The sequence below is a fragment of the Taudactylus pleione genome, unplaced genomic scaffold (genome assembly GCF_031769625.1).
Source record: "Taudactylus pleione unplaced genomic scaffold, aTauple2 ptg000928l, whole genome shotgun sequence".
In the NCBI taxonomy this organism is placed as follows: domain Eukaryota; kingdom Metazoa; phylum Chordata; class Amphibia; order Anura; family Myobatrachidae; genus Taudactylus; species Taudactylus pleione.
In genome coordinates, this window is record NW_028285329.1 from 1,193,121 (window position 1) to 1,214,605 (window position 21,485).

At 44.9% G+C, this 21,485-nt stretch overlaps 1 protein-coding gene across 8 annotated transcripts in view; it reads left to right on the forward strand.

Moving 5' to 3' along the window:
- The window catches only part of SOX5 (SRY-box transcription factor 5), a 278,404-nt gene that overhangs the window by 17,396 nt on the left and 239,523 nt on the right, over positions 1-21,485 (forward strand). For all 8 annotated transcript variants that reach the window (XM_088459731.1, XM_088459729.1, XM_088459728.1 and 5 more), the window contains exon 2: positions 17,611-17,842. In XM_088459731.1, the coding sequence (XP_088315857.1) occupies positions 17,612-17,842 (231 nt within the window). In that variant the 5' untranslated portion in view covers position 17,611. The remainder of the gene's footprint in view (positions 1-17,610; positions 17,843-21,485) is intronic.

Sequence of the window (21,485 nt, forward strand, 5' to 3'; positions counted from 1 at the left end):
TGGCCACTGGATAAGGACCCGTGTTACTTTGCCAAAGTTTTAGTGAGAGCGTTTCAGTCACTTTACAACTTATGGTTTGTTTCGTGTACTTTTATATTGTTTTAAAGCGATTGTGATCTCAGCAGCTCCCAGGGACCCCCGTCATATCACTGGCACCAGGAAGTTACATTACCCAGGGGGGACCCTACAATCCATACCGGTCATTTATCCCCTCATGGGCCAGCCACAGTACAGAACCTCTCACTAACTGGGGACACGTTACTGTATCAGGAGTCTAATAATCACATCGCAGACACGTCGTAGACATAATGAGCCCCATTTAGTGATTGGAGCAAATCCAGGGAAACGGGGACATTTATTCTGGGGGAACCATGCAGCAATGTGAGGGGCAATAATACAATTCATTTTGCATGCAGGGATAGTACTGGCAGGATGACCCCCACCCTCCCCAAACTGTCCTGTTTGCATTCCCCCCTATCTGCCGCTTAACGTGATATTACCAGGCTGCACATTTCCCCCATTAGCTGAATCTACTCTTAACACTAATGTGATCCAAATCCATAAAATATATATTTATACTGTGTATAGCAGTTTTCACAGTGGAAGGACGATTCATTCAACATCCCCCCCCCCCCCCAAGAAGCAAATAGGGGCCTGTCCCTCTGGATTTTTGGCTTATTTTTTAACTTTTAATCCAGTTTCTCTGACACCTCGGCTTAGGTCACAGCACGACAAAGCACCACTATTGTAGGATACACGTTACGTGGTTGTTTGTGACGTACATTTTTTTTTTCTCTACGACGCTCCACGTTAAACGAGCCGTAAACTTTTCCATCAGAAGAAATTACGGGACGGCCATTTGCCATTTTTTTTTTCTTTAAACGTCAGGGAAAGCACAGACAGTTATTTTTTTTTTTTTATCAAACTATAGGAAAAGGCAAAAAAGAAAGTAAAAAAAAAAAAGTTTGTATCGTAAATTAATCTTTCATAGAACATGGAGTGAAAACTTCTACAGCTGTTCCATCTAACATTGTTGTAGGACTGTTTTCAGGTTCCTACACTTTGATAGAACATGGAGAGAAACGGCATTAAAGCCCCCCGTCAATGTGGGGGTGTCTCACCCCAATACCAAAAGCCCGTCTGAGACCTCTCAGAGCAGAACAATGCTGCACCCTGTAACGTGCCGGTGATTCTGCGCGTTATCCCGCTGTGCTTTTGCGTTTCTACGTCTCCGTTAACCTCCAGGTTCCGTCTGTTAGTGATCACCGCTCAGACTGTGGGTGCTAAATCGCTGTGTGTCTGATCTTGTACAACGCTGTGGAGCACACTGGAGCCATAGGAATAAGATCGTGGCAGTCAGACGTCCTTTCCCCTAATGAGACAGGTCTGATCTCAGCCGATACCCCCTAGACAGCTCCCGGGGACTTTACGAGGATCCAGGTGTTTGGGAAAGGAGATATCCCCCTATTTTCTGGGAGGGCGAGGGGGGCTGTCCAGAAAACAAAGGCTCTTTTATCCGGAGCACGCTTAATCTTGCGTCCACTGGGACTGCAGTCTGTCTGCCGCGGAGAGAGAATCAAATCTGCAACAACTCCGAGTGACTCGACCTCTGCGTCCGGCCCAGACAATGTCGGGTTAACTAGGATCTCGTATTTCTGTAATTCAGCGCTGGATAAAACCTGCTCCCGCTACAGCGTACTTACAGAACCCTCCATTATTCTCCCAAACACTTTATTTAGAGACATTTCCCCAGCGTTTCCCTTTTCTATGTTAAGTGGCTAAAAAATAATATTAATGAGTATTATTATGTTATTGTTAAGTGCACCTAGCGATTTCCTGTATAAATATGCAGCGTTAGTTAAGGGTTACCTAGTCATAAAGCAGGGTCACAGCGGCAGGGATAAGTGTAGAGCGGCGCTGTGAAGTGCTTACAGGAACGGCTTCAATCCCGCGCTTTATATTTAGATATAATTCATCTGGAGAGAGGGTGAGGTGCAGTTCGGGCTCTTTCTCCTAAATAATATGTCACACGGCAGCTTCGCCAGCCTCCCTGGGTGATCGAGTCCTGGAGGAGCCCCGGCCATGGGAAGCTCTGCGTGTTTCGTCTGACGTCGGACGTTCTGCACTTTTTTGTTTTCCTGTAAAACTGGAATAGCCAAAAATACAGACATTTTGCAAAAACTGCTGATCGAACCGCTGGCACAGGGGAGACCAAGCAGGTGGCGAGTGTAGGCACAGGACTCTACCACCCCACTGTACTAGGGTCTTTAGCTGCTGATCACAGGCCGTGGGGTCTGCCAGGGAGTAATCTGACCGAATAGATGACTTTACAAACATAGAATGTGACGGTAGAAAACTACCAATTGGCCCAACTAGTCTGCACCCCCTTTTTTTTTTTTTTTTTTTTTTTACCTTTTTGGACTTTGATTTGCAAACTGATCCGCTGGGTCTATGAATTCGCTGTTTCTATTCTTTCAATATTAAAAAAATCAGCACTAGTAGCTTAATGAAATAAAGCATTCTGTATTTTATTGTAAGTGATTAAAGGGACTGTAATGACTGTAATTTACTACTTTGTCCTGCTGAAAGTTTAAATGCATTGCTTTCCTTATATGTCTCATAGCTGTGCGTTTCAATGCTGAACTATCAACCAGGCAGACATATATATCTTCAGTACCCTTGGATATGACACAGGATAGTGCATCTCTGCATTGGGTTCATTTGTATCTGCATCCCAGTGTTGTGTCGTGTCCAAAGTCAGCCATCTCTGCCAGGCTGTTTGTGAGAAAACTTGGCTGAAGAAGAGAGTACAGACATTCACATTGGTTGTTTTTTTTTTTTTTTTCTTAAAAAGTTGCATTTTTTTGTTGCCCAATGTAATTAATGCAGAGATATGGAGCGGGGATGTGTGTGCGCAATATTCCCAGGCACGTGCCCTCTCACATCCATCCCTTCTCCCAGCTATCGGCAGCATTATGCCGGATAAAAGGACAAGTCGCATATTGTCTGGAAAAATAAACACTAAACATATTGCTTATGGCTGGTTAGTTATTTCTATAGAGGAAGATGGGTTCCATGGTTGTGCACGTTCTAATGTCAGCATTTATCTATCTATATATCTATCTATCTCATATCTATTTATCTATCTATCCCATATCTATTTATCTATCTATCTCATATATATTTATCTATCTATCTCATATCTATTTATCTATCTATATATCTATCTATCTCATATCTATTTATCTATCTATCCCATATCTATTTATCTATCTATCTCATATCTATCATCTCAAATCTATTTATGTATCTCATATCTATCTATCTCATATCTATCTATCTATCATCTCATATCTATTTATCTATCTCATATCTATCTATTTATATCATATCTAACTATCTATCTCATATCTATCTATCTAATTATCTATCTATCTCATATCTATTTATCTATCTATCATCTCAAATCTATTTATCTATCTCATATCTATCTATTTATATCATATCTATCTATCTATCTATCTCATATCTATCTATCTAATTATTTATCTATCTCATATCTATCTATATAATATCCATCTCATATCTGGTAGGTTAATTGGCTTCCCTCAAAATTGACCATAGTGTGTATGTGTGTGAGCATGTGGTAGGGAATATAGATTGTAAGCTCCACTGGGGCAGGGACAGATGTGAATGGTAAGATATGCTCTGTAAAGCGCTGCGGAATATGTGTGCGCTATATAAATAACTGGTAATAAATAAATAAATATCAATTTATCTATATCCCATATCTATCTATCTCCTATCAATCTATCTCATATCTATCATCTCAAATCTATTTATCTATCTCATATCTATCTAATAAATCTCATATCTATCTATCTATATAATATCTATCTATCTCATATCTATTTATCTATCTATCATCTCATATCTATCTAATTATCTATCTCATATCTATTTATCTATCTATATCAGATCTATCTATATAATATCCATCTCATATCTATCTCCTATCGATCTATCTAATCTATCTCATACCTATCTATCTATTTAGCTATCTATCTAATCTATCTCACATCTACTTATCTATCTATCTCACATATCTATCTATCTATCTATCTCATATCTATCTATCTATTTCATATCTATCTATCTATCTCATATCTATCTATTTATCTATCTATATCATATCTATCTATTTATCTATCTATATCATATCTATCTCACATATCTATCTAATCTATCTCATATCTATCTATTTATCTATCTCATATCTATTTATCTATCTCATATCTATCATCTCATATCTATTTATCTATCTATCTCATATCTATCTATATAATAGCCATCTCATATCTATTTATATCTATCCCATATCTATCTATCTCCTATCGATCTATCTGTTTATCTATCTCATATCTATCTATCTAATCCATCTATCTAGCTATCTATCTAATCTATCTCACATCTACCTATCATCTCATATCTATTTATCTATCTCATATCGATCTATCTCACATATCTATTTATCTATCTAATATCTATTTATCTATCTAATCTCATATCTATCTATATAATATCTATCTCATATCTATCTATCTTTCATATCTATGTATCTCTCATATCTATTTATCTATCTATCTCTCATATATATTTATTTATCTATCTATCTATCTATCTATCTATCTATCTATCTATCTATCGCTGCTTGTAACCTCAGTGCAGGACATAGACAGACCTGTGGACATTTTGGCTCCTGCACATGACAGTGTCCCTTGTTCCCCAAATATAAGTTTCTCAGCCCGCCTCTGTGGTCGCAGCAAGCGTTACATCTGAGCGTCTCGCCATCCTTTGGGCTGATGGTGTCTGCGGCATGGCACGGGTTAATACATACATATCCCTGACTCCTCAGATTGAGTTATTCTGGGAAAACCGCCCAAGTGCGCATGTGACTATGTGACTAGATTTTCCTTGCGGCAGTCACCAGTGTGATGAACAAACCAGAGAAACAGAGGAGACAACACCAATAACATCTCCTTTTCAGGAGGACATGCAATGTGATTTTACACAACTGCTTTTCCAAGTTTTTCACGTGAAGTTGCAGATATTATAATCACATTGCCGTAGGCTGTCTTATCATTCAAGGTCTACAGTGAGGCTGAAGGCCCAGAGACTTACCACCTGGGTACAGAGGCCCAAAGACTTACCACCTGGGTACAGAGGCCCAAAGACTTACCACCTGGGTACAGAGGCCAGAGACTTACCACCTGGGTACAGAGGCCAGAGACTTACCACCTGGGTACAGAGGCCAGAGACTTACCACCTGGGTACAGAGGCCAGAGACTTACCACCTGGGTACAGAGGCCAGAGACTTACCACCTGGGTACAGAGGCCAGAGACTTACCACCTGGGTACAGAGGCCAGTGACTTACCACCTGGGTACAGAGGCCAGAGACTTACCACCTGGGTACAGAGGCCCAGAGACTTACCACCTGGGAACAGAGGCCAGAGACTTACCACCTGGGTACAGAGGCCCAGAGACTTACCACCTGGGTACAGAGGCCAGAGACTTACCACCTGGGTACAGAGGCCAGAGACTTACCACCTGGGTACAGAGGCCCAGAGACTTACCACCTGGGTACAGAGGCCAGAGACTTACCACCTGGGTACAGAGGCCCAGAGACTTACCACCTGGGTACAGAGGCCAGAGACTTACCACCTGGGTACAGAGGCCAGAGACTTACCACCTGGGTACAGAGGCCAGAGACTTACCACCTGGGTACAGAGGCCAGAGACTTACCACCTGGGTACAGAGGCCCAGAGACTTACCACTTGGGTACAGAGGCCCAGAGACTTACCACCTGGGTACAGAGGCCAGAGACTTACCACCTGGGTACAGAGGCCAGAGACTTACCACCTGGGTACAGAGGCCAGAGACTTACCACCTGGGTACAGAGGCCAGAGACTTACCACCTGGGTACAGAGGCCCAGAGACTTACCACTTGGGTACAGAGGCCCAGAGACTTACCACCTGGGTACAGAGGCCAGAGACTTACCACCTGGGTACAGAGGCCAGAGACTTACCACCTGGGTACAGAGGCCAGAGACTTACCACCTGGGTACAGAGGCCAGAGACTTACCCCCTGGGTACAGAGGCCAGAGTCAGGTGAAATGAGGGATGTCAGATCCAAGTACAAGATTTCATGTGTTTCATGTCTCTCGTTATATATGATGCTGTAATACTGCAACGTAAAGCACAACATTACAATGAGTACTAATGGCTTACATGGTGCACATCGGTAATATCTATCTAATATCTATCTATCTATTATCTATCATATCTAATCCATCTAATATCAATCTGATCTATCATATCTATTATCTAATCTATCTAATATCTATCTGATCTATTTATCTATCATATCTAATATCTATCAATCTATCTATTATCTATCTATTTCATATATATCTATCTAATCTATCATATCTATCTATCTATCTAATATCTATCTGATCTATCTATCTAATCTATCAATCTATCTCATATATATCTATCATCTATCTATCTCATATATATCTATCATCTATCTATCTCATATATATCTATCATCTATCTATCTCATATCTATCCATCTATCTATCTCATATATATCTATCATCTATCTATCCATCTATCTATCTCATATATATCTATCATCTATCTATCTCATATATATCTATCATCTATCTATCTATCTCATATCTATCCATCTATCTATCTCATATATATCTATCATCTATCTATCTCATATATATCTATCATCTATCTATCTCATATCTATCCATCTATCTATCTCATATATATCTATCATCTATCTATCTCATATATATCTATCATCTATCTATCTCATATATATCTATCATCTATCTATCTATCTCATATCTATCTAGCTATCAATATATACAAATATATCTGTACAGAGAAAGAACTTTATGAAGTTTATGGGTTTATTGGCTATGTGATATAAATATATTATTTCTTTTCTATCAGTGAATACATGATGCTGTCCCTGTGTGTAGGTGATGTAAGGCTGACATACGTCATCGCTGACAGGACACAAGTGCTTATTGCCTACATATTAATGCAGTCTACTAAAACCGAACATATATTTTTTGTGACCTAACTTTGCCCCAAATAGATTTACTGTCCTAAAATCATAAGACATGGACAGAAGGAGCAGGGGGCTGTGAGCGCACTCCCATTGGCAGATACTGGGAGAACCAGTGAGAACTGGAGGTGTAACTCTATACTGGGAACGCAGTATGACATAGTCCTGTCTCTCCCTACAGGTCACAGTTACTGTAGGTAAGGTAGGCAGTACGGGCAATAAGAAGCCTTCACTCTTGGCCAATAGTGTGAAATATTACAAATATATATTATATATACAGCAATATGAAAGTATTATGTGACATTGAGAGCTGTATATAGAAAAGTTCTCACGCCATAATAAAACATCTGGCGCTGTAGAATATGTCATTACTGCTTAGATCTTCTCTGTATTGGATTAGGTTGTATCCACAAATCAGTTTGGGTCATGTCTGAGGGCCACACGGCACAATTTTGTAAAGATCTCAATGTGCCACCCACAGGTGAAAACAAAACCAGCATAGGGCGTTGACCGGGGGTAGACCCCACCGCCCAGTTGTGTGCCCCCTCGCCAGCTGCGGACGCCATAGCGGCTTCACCTCCTGCCATAATGGCAGTCCTCCCAGAAGCTATTCCCAGGCCCGACGCACTGATTTACGAGGCCGGTACAGAGAGGTCTCTCAGGACAAAGTGACACTTTCCCCAGTGTCTGTCTTGTGGCCAGAGAGGTCTGTTTGCCACATATGGGCCATCTGGCGTGTAACATTTAATAACAGTGGTATTTTGTGACCTTTACACATCATGCTGGTTCCCAACGTGGCCCCAGAGGGCGCTTTTATAGGACTTTAACAACCTTTGTTTTTTTTGGTCATTTTAATTAGAAACTTGTGTAACAGTGGAGTTCAACTAACCCGTCTGATTTATGCCACCGTTGTCAGACGCTGTGCCATGATAGGTCTGATGTCTGCTTCCCATACTGCGCCAATTCCCGGGGAGAGGAGTCTGACGTCGCCCCCCCCCCCAACATCACAGACTACACTTCTAACAGACACCCCGTCCACTTTCACACCCATCCCTCCGATATGCCGGACAGCGGGTGCTGAACATTATGCAACATGTCAGCTCCAACTTCAAAGGCCAGACCCCGACCCAACTACCTGTAACAGTTCCCCCACCCCCCTCCTTTGTAGCGTCATTTATAGCAGTTGTTGGCGAAGCAGCATAAATCTTATACGTGTTTCTCTGTTTCCGTGTGATTTACATTACCGGAATATACACTCAAGGGCCTGATTCAGTACGGATCGCAATAGCGATTACGCACGCAGTCTCACTGTGATGATATGCTAATTCTCTGCAATCGCTAATCCATCGCAGCACTACATAAGGACGCCCACCTCACCTTACACACATCCGTAATACTTAGCAAGACTGCGAAACCATCGGTAACATCGCGCACCAACGCAGCCTCACGCACACTTGCACAAGCTCTGGCCTTACTCAGGAATTGCTAACCTCAGCGCACGTAGTGAGAGCCCAAGCCGCGTATGGCATCGCAGTGGATGATTTATTCAACGGCGTTCAAACACACTGGGACGCCTGCGTTTCACCGACCACCCCCCAGTCACCTCCCCCACACGGTCACTTCCTGTCAGTCACTCTGTGATGGTCTGCGTAGTCACTGTCCGCGCACGCAACAATCGGCCGAATGCATGCGTAATCGCAGTTGCAGGTAGGCCGAGGAAATGACTATTCCAATCACCATAAGTGGGCACACACACACACATATACTGTATATATATTTTCATATCATGTTGTTTTTTTTTACTGTCTTTAGTAGTATAATTCAGTAAGTGTAAATATAAGCAGTGATCAGCCGTGTGCTAATGCTGTAGTTGGATAATATGCCGATGGCGAGTTTTTCATGGCGGTATATCTCAGCCGTCCCTTCCCCGAGCATCTGTGTCCATTTAAACTGTTTTCCAGGATAGATTGAAGCCACTGGGTGACTAGCGCACAAAGTGAGCTCACTGCTCGGTGTTACTTTACGTTCCGGTGTCTGACAAGCTGCAGTCTTTGCTCATTGTTATTAGGTGTAACATTGCTCCCAAACGGTGGCTGAAGCCCAGCTGTGATGTGGCAGGGAGCTATTATCTCTGTATAACGCTTCTGTTTATCCGAGGACAGAAGTCCTATAGATGTCGCTGGGGACGTTGTACGATGAGGTTTGGGGACCTATACTCCTCCCACCACTCTTAGTTATATGCTCTGATTTGCTTAGAAGGGGCCATGGGCGAGTTCCTATTTCTTGTCCCTCAGTTAATGATCAGCTCAGTAAATGTAAAAACTCTGTTTTGCTTTGATCTTATCCCAGTAACACATCCTTCATACTGTCCCACAAGCTATTGGCGGATCTGTAGCAGTAGATGGATATTATCACTTCTCCCCATGATCGTACCTGAGGATGCCTGAAATTCCATGGAATTAACCGTAAACGCAGAGAATTTAGGGATCTGCAAACAGGACGCTACCAGAAACCTAGATGTATATATTATGGTCGGGTAACAAGAAGGAGTGAATTTTAGGGTGGGGTCTTCCTTTGCTGAAAACCAAGCGTAAGTTTACAAAACCACAATAAAAAAGAACATTAAAAGTTGGGTTCTAATTTTTTTTTTTAAATTGGGACTGTGGCCCTGATTCAGAGCCGCTCGCTATTTGCGAGTGCTCACTCTGAATCAGGCCGGGCCGTTTTTTTTAACCCCGGCCTCCAGGTCGCTCGCTAAGCTGTGGGTGACCACCCACAGCTTTAGCGGGTGGCCTGGCGATGGTCGCGATTATTGCGACCATAGGGCTTGCGACGAGACACTTGTGGTAGGGTCTCGTCCATCGCAAGCCCCAGTGAACTTCCTGCTCTAACAGAGCAGGAAGTTCACTACTGACATCGCTACAAAACGGGGCGAGCTGTCGATGCCGCCCCGTCTTGTAGCGAGCCCCGGAGTAAGTGATTTCTCGCTTACTCCGTGGCTCGCGCTTGCGCACTGCCCGGCCATCAACCCGCTTGCGCTCGCTATGCACTCGTGAGCGGGTCTGAATCAGGTCCTGTATGCAAGCAGAAAGGTGCATATAACATGTATAACACGTATGTTGCAGAAAGGTGCATAACACGTATAAACAGTTTGCAAACAGAAAGGTGCATATAACACGTGTGCAAAAAGGTGCAAATAACACGTATGTTGCAGAAAGGTGCATATAACACGTATATGGTGCAGAAAGGTGTATATCACACATATGTTGCAGAAAGGTGTATATAACATGTATGTGAGCAGAAAGGTGCATATAACACGTGTGCAGAAACGTGTATATAACACATATGTGTGCAGAAAGGTGCATCTAACACGCATGTGTACAGAAAGGTGCATCTAACACGTATGTGTGCCGAAAGGTGCATATAACATGTATGTGTAGAAAGGTGCATATAACACATGTGTGTAGAACGGTGCATGTAACACATATGTTGAAGAAAGGCGCATATAACATGTATGTTGCAGAAAGGTGTATATAACACGTATGTGTGTAGAACGGTTCATGTAACACGTGTGTAGAACAGTCCATGTAACATGTATGTATGTGTATAGAACGTGAATATAACATGTATGTGTGTAGAATGGTGCATGTAACATGTATGTGTGTAGAACGGTTCATGTAACACACATGTTGAAGAAAGGTGCATATAACATGTATGTTGCAGAAAGGTGCATATAACATGTATGTTGCAGAAAGGTGCATGTAACATGTATGTGTGTAGAACGGTGCATGTAACACGTAGGAGTGTAGAAAGGTGCATATAACACACATGTACAGAGGTTCTGCAGTGTAATAACACTCTATATAATAGCTGCCTGCTCAGACAGTGACCTGGGAAACAGATGGAAACTTTGATTTTGTGGGGGGACCTTGTTTTGTCACAGTCTCAGCGAGAACACATGAGACGCCCATGGGCACTGGTTGCCTGGCGCGAATCAGCTCTTTGTTTTTGTAGGGTTACACTGTTGAGTTGATTTATTGTTTGCTCTCATTTTGCATAATACATAGTGAAAAGTTTTGCAACCAAATCATCCTCCGTAACTCAGTGAGCAAAGTACAAGAGAGAGAATCCTTTCAGTCGCCCATATCCCCCAAATTCATGTAAGTATTTATAAAGCCGAATATTTACTCCTCTCTCCACCCTGAATCATTCTCATTTCCCATTCAACAAAAGCTGCCGCCTTGTGCTGGAAATAAAACACATTACACTTATTGTGAACATGTCAACTTGTCCTTTATCCAATACAGCAGTGTGACCTCCATTCTGTAGTCCTGACCGGCCGGCCGGCCACCGACCCCTCAGCTCTCCTACTCTTAGGAACATTTAACCCTTAGACACTGATATACTTGAATGGTGATTTCCCCCCAGAAAAGCAGCAGAGGTCCCTTTGTGCCGTATCCCTACAGATCCCGGTGGGGGACGCTGGCTTCCATGGTGATCAGTGTCAGTCAGAGAAGAATATATTAATATCACTATTATTTGTGCCTGGTGGATAACTGACCAGTTGTGTAGTGCTATGTAATATGTTGTCACTCTATTAATTGACTTTTGCCTAAGACAAGAATAACCTTCCAATTCCCTGCCTGTCATGTGTACTATGTAATCAGATCCCATCCCCTTGTGTCACATGATACTGCATGGCAGCGTTTCATGATGTCAGGTATAATACTGAGCATCTGGAAATTAAAAGTGATAGGAAATTTCTTAATAATAATTAGAATAATAATCACTATTGAGCGTTTACAATCTAACAAACATTTAAATGGCTCAAGGTTACTTATTGGTAATTTTTACTGGGATATCAGCTCTTATTGTAACAGTTGTAGTTTCACAGCTATTTAGTAGTGGATGTGAATACAATATATCTGCAGCCAATCAGAGCATAGAACACTCATAGGACCAGACTAGTCTGTAACCAATCAGAGCATTAATACACTCATAGGACTAGACCAGTCTGTAACCAATCAGAGCATTAATACACTCACAGGACCAGACCAACCTTCAGCCAATCAGAGCATTAGAACACTCATAGGACCAGACCAGTCTGTAACCAATCAGAGCATTAATACACTCATAGGACCAGACCAGTCTGTAACCAATCAGAGCATTAATACACTCACAGGACCAGACCAACCTTCAGCCAATCAGAGCATTAGAACACTCATAGGACCAGACCAGTCTGTAACCAATCAGAGCATTAATACACTCATAGGACTAGAGCAGTCTGTAACCAATCAGAGCAGTAGAACACTCACAGGACCAGAGCAGCCTGTAACCAATCAGAGCATTGGAACACTCACAGGACCAGACCAGCCTGTAACCAATCAGAGCATTGGAACACTCACAGGACCAGACCAGCCTGTAACCAATCAGAGCATTAGAACACTCACAGGACCAGACCAGCCTGTAACCAATCAGAGCATTAGGACACTCACAGGACCAGACCAGCCTGTAACCAATCAGAGCATTAGGACACTCACAGGACCAGACCAGTCTGTAACCAATCAGAGCATTAGAACACTCACAGGACCAGACCAGCCTGTAACCAATCAGAGCATTAGGACACTCACAGGACCAGACCAGCCTGCAACCAATCAAAGCATTAGAACACTCACAGGACCAGACCAACCTGCAGCCAATCAGAGCATTAGGACACTCACAGGACCAGACCAGCCTGTAACCAATCAGAGCATTAGGACACTCACAGGACCAGACCAGCCTGTAACCAATCAAAGCGTTAGAACACTCACAGGACCAGACCAACCTGTAGCCAATCAGAGCATTAGGACACTCACAGGACCAGACCAGCCTGTAACCAATCAGAGCATTAGGACACTCACAGGACCAGACCAGCCTGTAACCAATCAGAGCATTAGAACACTCACAGGACCAGACCAGCCTGTAACCAATCAGAGCATTAGGACACTCACAGGACCAGACCAGCCTGCAACCAATCAAAGCATTAGAACACTCACAGGACCAGACCAACCTGCAGCCAATCAGAGCATTAGGACACTCACAGGACCAGACCAGCCTGTAACCAATCAGAGCATTAGGACACTCACAGGACCAGACCAGCCTGTAACCAATCAAAGCATTAGAACACTCACAGGACCAGACCAACCTGTAGCCAATCAGAGCATTAGGACACTCACAGGACCAGACCAGCCTGTAACCAATCAGAGCATTAGGACACTCACAGGACCAGACCAGCCTGTAACCAATCAGAGCATTAGAACACTCACAGGACCAGACCAACCTGCAGCCAATCAGAGCATTAGGACACTCACAGGACCAGACCAACCTGTAACCAATCAGAGCATTAGGACACTCACAGGACCAGACCAACCTGTAACCAATCAAAGCATTAGAACACTCACAGGACCAGACCAGCCTGTAACCAATCAAGGGTTAATGAAGAGCACAATCTTCGACATGTAAGGGTTAATGAGGAGCACCATCTCCGACATGTAAGGGTTAATGAGGAGCACCATCTCCGACATGTAAGGGTTAATGAGGAGCACCATCTCCGACATGTAAGGGTTAATGAGGAGCACCATCTCCGACATGTAAGGGTTAATGAAGAGCACCATCTCCGACATGTAAGGGTTAATGAAGAGCACCATCTCTGACATGTAAGGGTTAATGAAGAGTGCCATCTCCGACATGTAAGGGTTAATAAAGAGCGCCATCTCCGACATGTAAGGGTTAATGAAGAGCGCCATCTCCGACATGTAAGGGTTAATGAAGAGCGCCATCTCTGCTCAGCAAGGTTTAATGGAGAATGGGCATCCCTGCCATAGGAAAGACCAGTTGGTTAAAGGGACTTTTTCCATGGGGGGAGGGGTCCTGTTAATAGGAGCAGAGAAAGGATCTATGATGGGGGGGGGGGGGGGTAAAATAAACACCAGCTGATTACCTCCCCCACCTCTTACCCTGGTAAAGTGAGTGCAGCCCATTGACAACTGCAGCCTCCTGTCACGTTTAGGTTTATACAGCTGGAGATCAGCTTTATGGTCCCAACACCTCCAAAACGCAAAGAATGCCCCAGGGCGCTCTGTGCGAGGTGACGCCTCCGCTCTCACCTACTCCCAGGGTCCATTTGTTCGTAAAGTGTGAGATATGCACACGTGGCACGCTGTCCGCTGTTAATAGTGTCGCATTGGGTGTTCCCACCCCACGTTTAGAGCGCAGCGTCTGACGGCTACTTCTCCGCGTAAAACAGCGATTGGGACCCACAAGGGTTTTCATCGCGACAAGTGTCCGAAGCGCTCATCAAAACACTCTCCAACCGAATCCTGGTGTAGTGAGCAGAGCGTTAAGCGTCGCACTCTTCTAGATACAATGAAAACCCTATAATCAGGCGCTAGGCGTGAAAGTATCTGATCCAATCCAGTGCTCGTGTGCGCGCCGCTGAACCCAGTCTGTAAGTGGCGAATCCTGGTGCGGAGCACTGTACAGTGATGGTTACTGCAATGTTACAGAGCATCTTCTACCTTGGATCATTTTGTTTTACGTGTTTCCTGCGGCGAGGACGTCTCACAGGCGTCCATGAACTGTTATGTCGCCTTACCGCCAGTGATCCGATCGCAGTCTCTGATGACAGCGACTAAGCCCAACATACCAGACGTTAAAAGCGCAGAAAATGGGAGCAAAGATTCTTCATGAGAGGATTAATTCTTTGTGGTTGGAGGGGACGCAGTGTGACCCCCCCCCTCCCCGTGTGAAACTATAAGTCCCAGCATGTTCGGCATAGTTATTACACATGTTACAATAGTGTATTCTGGACATTGCCTGGGACTGGAAGCACCACTAACAATAACACCAGCCCGTTTGTCATTGTGGCTCAGTTTAGCACTGATCAATACAGTTAATCGATAGGGAAGTGTATTTAATCCCCAGTAACTTGATTACACGTCATTGTATCTGCCTATTGGCCTTTTTCTTTATCAAGGGCCTAATTCATTACGGCTCGCTATTGCAATCGCTGCTGAGATTACGCAATTCTGCTACGAAAATATGCTAATGACTATCGCAATGTCGTCGTAAAGCCAGCACAGAGACGGCCACTACCGCTATCTCACATCCGTAATACCCCGCAGTCCTGCGTATACATCGGGAACATCGAGTAACATCGGTCCCTCGCGCACAATTACAACAGGTCTGACCTTACTCAGAAATCGCTAACCTCGTCGCAGTGAGTACACAAGATGCGTATGCTGTCGCAGTTGCTAATTTATGCACGCCCAAGTAACGTCGGTCAAATGGACAGGCACGCCTGCGTTTCTACGACCAGTCCCGTCACCGCCCCCAAACGCTGATGTCCCGTCCCTCCATCTGCGATGGCTTTCTTTCTGCGTGCGTGATGGCAGAGCGATCGCAATGCTAACTCACGCAGGCGCACTGTGAATGCATACGCATGCACAGTACCCACCATCGGCCGATCTGCGCACGCTGTTGCAATTGAGATCCATACCGAATAAGCCCCAGGTTATTTTCTTCCAGTTGGACTCGTGTCCGTCCCTCCTTCTCCCACCGCCCAGAACATCCCAGCGCTGCTGAACCAATCTGCCGCCTTAACCTGCAGTCTTCTTGGGGGAGGGTTATCTGCTGACTTTTTGTAGTGATTTATTAATCTACTTACGGAACGTGCGGCAAGATCACTCGCCGCAGAGACACGTGTTTATCACATTAGGAGCTGCCTGTAAGCCACTTCCCCTAATCCTCTTAGAAATGGACAAAGTTACTGCTACGTTTGGGATCATATTGTTTGACGGGAGAGTTTTCGTAAAAGAGTATCGTTATCATTCATTTATAAAGAGTTAAACATATTCCCCACAGCTGTAAAATGGGACAGGTTGCAAATCGTGACCGACACAATAACTTACATTTACAAAGGATGAGGCAGGCCCTGGCCGTAGGAGCTGACAATCTAGGGGTATGGACGGCAGGTGATATAGAAGGAGACAGGAGAGCGATGAGAAAAATGACTAAAGAGCAGGGTAATAATGTAGAGCAGAATATGAGTGGTTTATATTGTTGGCTTATAGCGTCGCTGTGGTTGGGAATCAGAAACATTTCAGGTGTATTCCTGTGTTGGTGAAATAATCACAGAGAACCCTTATGTGTTTAAGTAAATGTATTTACGCTGCTCTAGGCTATAGACACTGATGTTTCCACGCATTATAAAATGCAGGTAAAGACACACATGAATCGTGTTTATGAATGTGTCTGCCAGGTGCTTATATACGCATTTCGGTACGCATTGATGTGCAAAGGACTGCGCTACCCGCATAGGAACTGTCTGTTCCCCCCTTTGCTGTAAGGTGTATGTTAAATTGTTCTTACGGTTTTGGACGGACTCTTCGGATGAATAACTAAACGCGTCAGGTGCACTAAGGATTGAAGATAATGCACTGTAATTAATGCGCTCATAGAGATGAGATTATTCTGTACAACATAAATATATATGTTATCTAGACCAGGTAACTCCAATCCTTCCCCTTACCGGATCCCTGGTTACACACGCTCACAGTAGCCGCGGTTTATAACCGCGTAACGCAGGGGACCACATTGCTGACTACACTGGGAACTGTGTTTTCGGGTTCCTGACTCCAGTCTGTGGCCGAACCAACTCCTGGAACTAGCCGACCACGGTGATGTCACTATTATAGCCTGTCCCTATCTATAGCGGTGAGATGTCCACGGATTGCGGCTCCTTTAGCTGCAGTGACCATTACCGCTCCAGAATGAGTTAGCGCGCAATATTAGATATTAATCTAATCATTAGATGTTAATGTATTATTAGCTGTTAATCTAATAATTTGATTGCTCCCCGATAAGTGGACTTTTATTGTGTAAAATAAATGTGTAACGTACGTACGAGACATCTGGGGGGTCCGCTGTTGTCCCTGACGCGTGCAGAGGCCACCTCTGAGGTCACTACTTACCGTCACTTTATTGCGAACGACTCGGACAGTCTCCTATTATCTACGAAGAGATTGTGTCTACTTAGAAAACGTCGTCTGTAAATCACGGTTTGTTCGTTTATTTTACCCCTCTGTCGGCCTAACCCGAATTCTGCAGCATTGTAAGTGAATAACATGTCCCCGGGGAGGGCCTCCAGCGGATAATGTTTTATAGGTGAAATTTCTCATTTCAGGAGCCAGAAAGAATGCGCTATTAGTTGATTATTCTCATAACAAACGAGCCGTGTTCTGTTCCTACCTGCCTGGTCATTGTTCCCGGCTGTGTACGCTTTGCAGTGGTATTTGGATGGATTCCTGCTCGCTTTAAGCACAAAAAGCCATTTCTGTTACAATGGACCCTAACATCACAATGACGGCATTAAGGATTTATGTGGAGGTTTCATTATTTTCTTCTCTTTTGTTCCTTCCAGGATGTCTTCCAAGCGACCAGCCTCTCCGTATGGGGAAGCAGATGGACAGGTAGCCATGGTGACAAGCCGGCAGAAAATGGAAGACGAGGCGAGCGGAGGGCTCCCAGCCTTTCACCTGCCCTTACACGCCAGTTTTCCCAACAAGCCTCACTCTGAGGAATTTCAGGCGGTCTCCCTACTGACGCAAGACGCTTGTGACCACAGGAGTCCAACGTACCAACACAACACAATGGTAGGTTCTGCTGCACGTGGCCTGGAGCAATATGCCCTCATCTTTAGTGTTGCAAAAGTGTTACCCTGTACCCCCCAAAAAAAGGCCTTTGCCGTTGCCCCATACAGCAGACGATGGCACTTTCTGTCCCAGTTCATATGACCCTGTAAAGCGTGCAAGGGATCTGCTCCACAATACAGGTGACAGCTGTGTAAATAAGGGGCAGGAGACGGATTTGACACGTAGGCTAACAGTCTACAGATGCATATGGTCGCTGTAAGCTTGGGGAGCGGTCATTGCAAAAAGTCGTTCTCTGGTTTATTACACTGGCACACAAACGAGCTTGGAGTTTGCTGTTTTAACCAGTGCATGGGATGATGGATTTGCCTTAAAGGAATAAAGAAACTATAAACTCAGCCTATTGCTTTGCTTGATTGTGTCGGGAATCAGAGCCGCTGAGGCATCAGACGGGCCCTGATACTGGAGGAACGTGGCCACTGGACGGTTTGGGGTATACAGCAGGGGGTGTGGTTGACTGTTCCCCTCCAAGGCCCCCCACAGAGACATGGGTAATTTGTGCCCCTGCCTAGAATACCATATTACCTCAATGTGCCACTTTTTATTCACATTTCCAGACACTTGTGGGCCTAGCTCAACCCACCTTACTATGGCATCAAACCACACTTCCCACTGAGGGCACAGACATCTCTTGCCATTGGGTGATGCCACCAATTTATTATATTATGAGAGGGTTTTCACACCTTAATAAAAGTGACATTAGGGGTGTGGTAGAAGATACAAGGATTATGGGCAAGAGAAGATTTGCTAGAACCGTCACAGAAACTAGGCGATATCCTATTATGAGTATGGAAAGTGCTTAGGGATGGAGTTAATATTGTGGTGGAATGATATTACAATGGCTCCTTATGGGGGATATAAAACAAGTGCTAGTAAGATACAGAATTCAGATGCCTGGTGCAATAAATCCTACTCTCTCTGCACAGCTGACATCAGTACATGTTAGAGTACAGCGTAGTAAATTGCAGCATTTCTGCTTCGTTATCTCTGGCAGTGAGGATTTAATACACTTTGTTTTGCTGTGGAAGTATCTGCAGGTTCCTGCCATTCATCAGCGGCTGATATGAAATGAGACCCAATTGTACCATTAACTTAATTCCATCGTAAACCGCGCTCATTAATTGAGATTAAACCTGATACCAACCAGCAAGTTCTGTGTCTACTTCTGTGAAGCAGCGATTGTTGTTTTGTAAATGCCGTGTTCTCCTCTGTACACAGAAATGTGATTACTTCTCACCGCCGCGCTCCGTTTTTACAGCGTGGCGAATAGATTTGCAGGGATTGTGCTAAAGCTGGCTTACAAGCCATATGTGCAATGTGGCAGCGTAATTCCCTACATGGGATTTCACACATTTTATCTTTAGACTGATGTTTCTGGGAGAGATAGGCGCGCTCGTTTATCACAGGCCGTGAGGATGTGCGGTTTGCAGATTTTGGGGGATCCGGACTAGTTACAGTGTGTCAGGGAATGATATTATACTCTTACAGGGAATGGCCACATGAAAGCTCTATCCTCGGACATAATCCCAGGATTTCAGCGCTCTTTTTCGTTGATCTGTACATTTACAGGACGGTCAGGAATGAGGGCCTGCGAGGAAACCAACTGCCTGAGTATCACCCTGTCCATAGGGATTATTCTCAGGGTGATTGTTCTGCACCAGAAAGGGCAGGAATAGGGCTGGTGGCCCAGCTTATGTTACAGGACAACACAGGCCACTATAAAGTAATGCAATGTAAGGAAGTGTGAGCGATGCACATAGTGGGCTCCATGCAGACACGCATGCCCTGATCCAGGCGTACGCGCACGGAAGGGGTTTGCGGCAACAGAGCACTTTTTTTACTGAAAAGGGGCGTTCCTGGGTTGCGCCCATGCCATCGCACTGATCCGCTCAGCCCCATGGGTGTGTCATGGGACAGTCATGAAATCCAACTGTCGTTCTGGTTCGCAGCGAGCGACCGCAGGTGGGACGCCTGTTCCTGGCAGATCTCCAGCACTGGGTGAGTGCAAGTCCAAATTTGAATGACGGCGGCTGCGAACGTAAAAATGGCGGACGAGACAGAGACGCATGAGTATTCGGCATACACAAGTGGATTCTCTCTTTGGCATGACAAATCAAGCAGCCTGCCGCGGCCGTATGGAAAAGTGGGTACGGAAGTGACCCATTCAGAATCAGGCGCACAGTGCTCCCCAGTGTCTGTTGGGAATAACAGTAGTCACATCACCAGTAACACGGACAGCTCCGCCCCTGTAGGTAACTCCGCCCCTATAGGTAACTCCGCCTCTGTAGGTATCTCCTGTGGATAACCCCACCCCGGTAGGTAAGAGCGCCTCTATAGACAACTCCGTCCGTGTCAGCTGAGAGTAATACACAATAGACTGCGCCTTGTACTCCTTGGCGCCATCCTTTGGAGACCACAAAGAGGTTGAGAATTGTTTCTTAAACCATTGGATCTTTTTCTTGTTGCCAAGTGACTGAATGGCTTGTCTCGCGGAGCTGATCAGTCTGGTTTATGTATGTCGCAGCGTCCGTCTGGCAGATAAAATGTCTTTGGTACCAGTCCGTTTACCTTTGCAGCGTTATTAAGCACCTTCTGTCTTTTATAAATGAGTGCAACTTTTTGTATCCTGTGACTTTGGGCCTCATTCAGACCCGCTCGCAAGTGGGTCGATGGTGTGCACTGCGCATGCGCACGACGGAGGGAGCTCCGTCGTGCGCATGCGCCAGACGCGACGAGCGAAGGACTTTCCTCCGCTCGTTGTGTCTGATCAAAGGGGGCGTGCTGTCGATGTTGATTGACAGCACGCCCCCTTTGGTGGGCGTGCCGGGGGCGTGCCTCCCTGACGGGGGCGTTCCCAAGGGAACGCCTACCGTCAGAAGCCGGCCCCACTGACATCACTAGTGATGTCAGTGGGAGTGATTTTGGCTCTGATAGAGCCAAAATCACTCCTGGACTTGTGGTCGAAAACCCTGACCACAGGCTTCTGGTCGCACTGGCGATGGTCGTGATGGTCAAGACCATCGCGACCATCATCCTGCACGCTCGTATGAGCTGTGGGTGGTGACCCACAGCTATACGAGCGTCCAGGAGGACGCTCCATTTTTATGGAGGATGGCCCTCATTCAGAGCGAGCGCTCTGCTCAGAGCGTCCGGCTCTGAATGAGGGCCTTTGTTAGCTCTTTATAGCTATCTAGGATCTGTGTGAAGGAGTAAAAAGAGAGAATGTCCCCAATCATCAGGGTTATTAAACCGTTATTATTACACAGTTGCGCGATAACTGCCAGTTTGACGTTAGCTGGGGGTCCCGGTTCTTTTCATTGTTTTTTTTTGTAACTTTGAATGTTCCTTCTTATTGTACTATTATATCAGCGCTGGCTATCTCTGTGATATAAAGGCCAGTCAATTGCTGAGGTGAGTGGTTCCTAATAAGCACCTCTGTGATGAAGGAGGGGCCTTATGATTGAAGTGGGCCCGTGTACGTGAGTGAGCTGGGCCTGGACGAGGGATTTACAGAACTCACGGGGTATTATACTTGGCTGGCTGTGACAGGGTGGCACCTAGGGGATTGCATGGGACTCAGCTGACT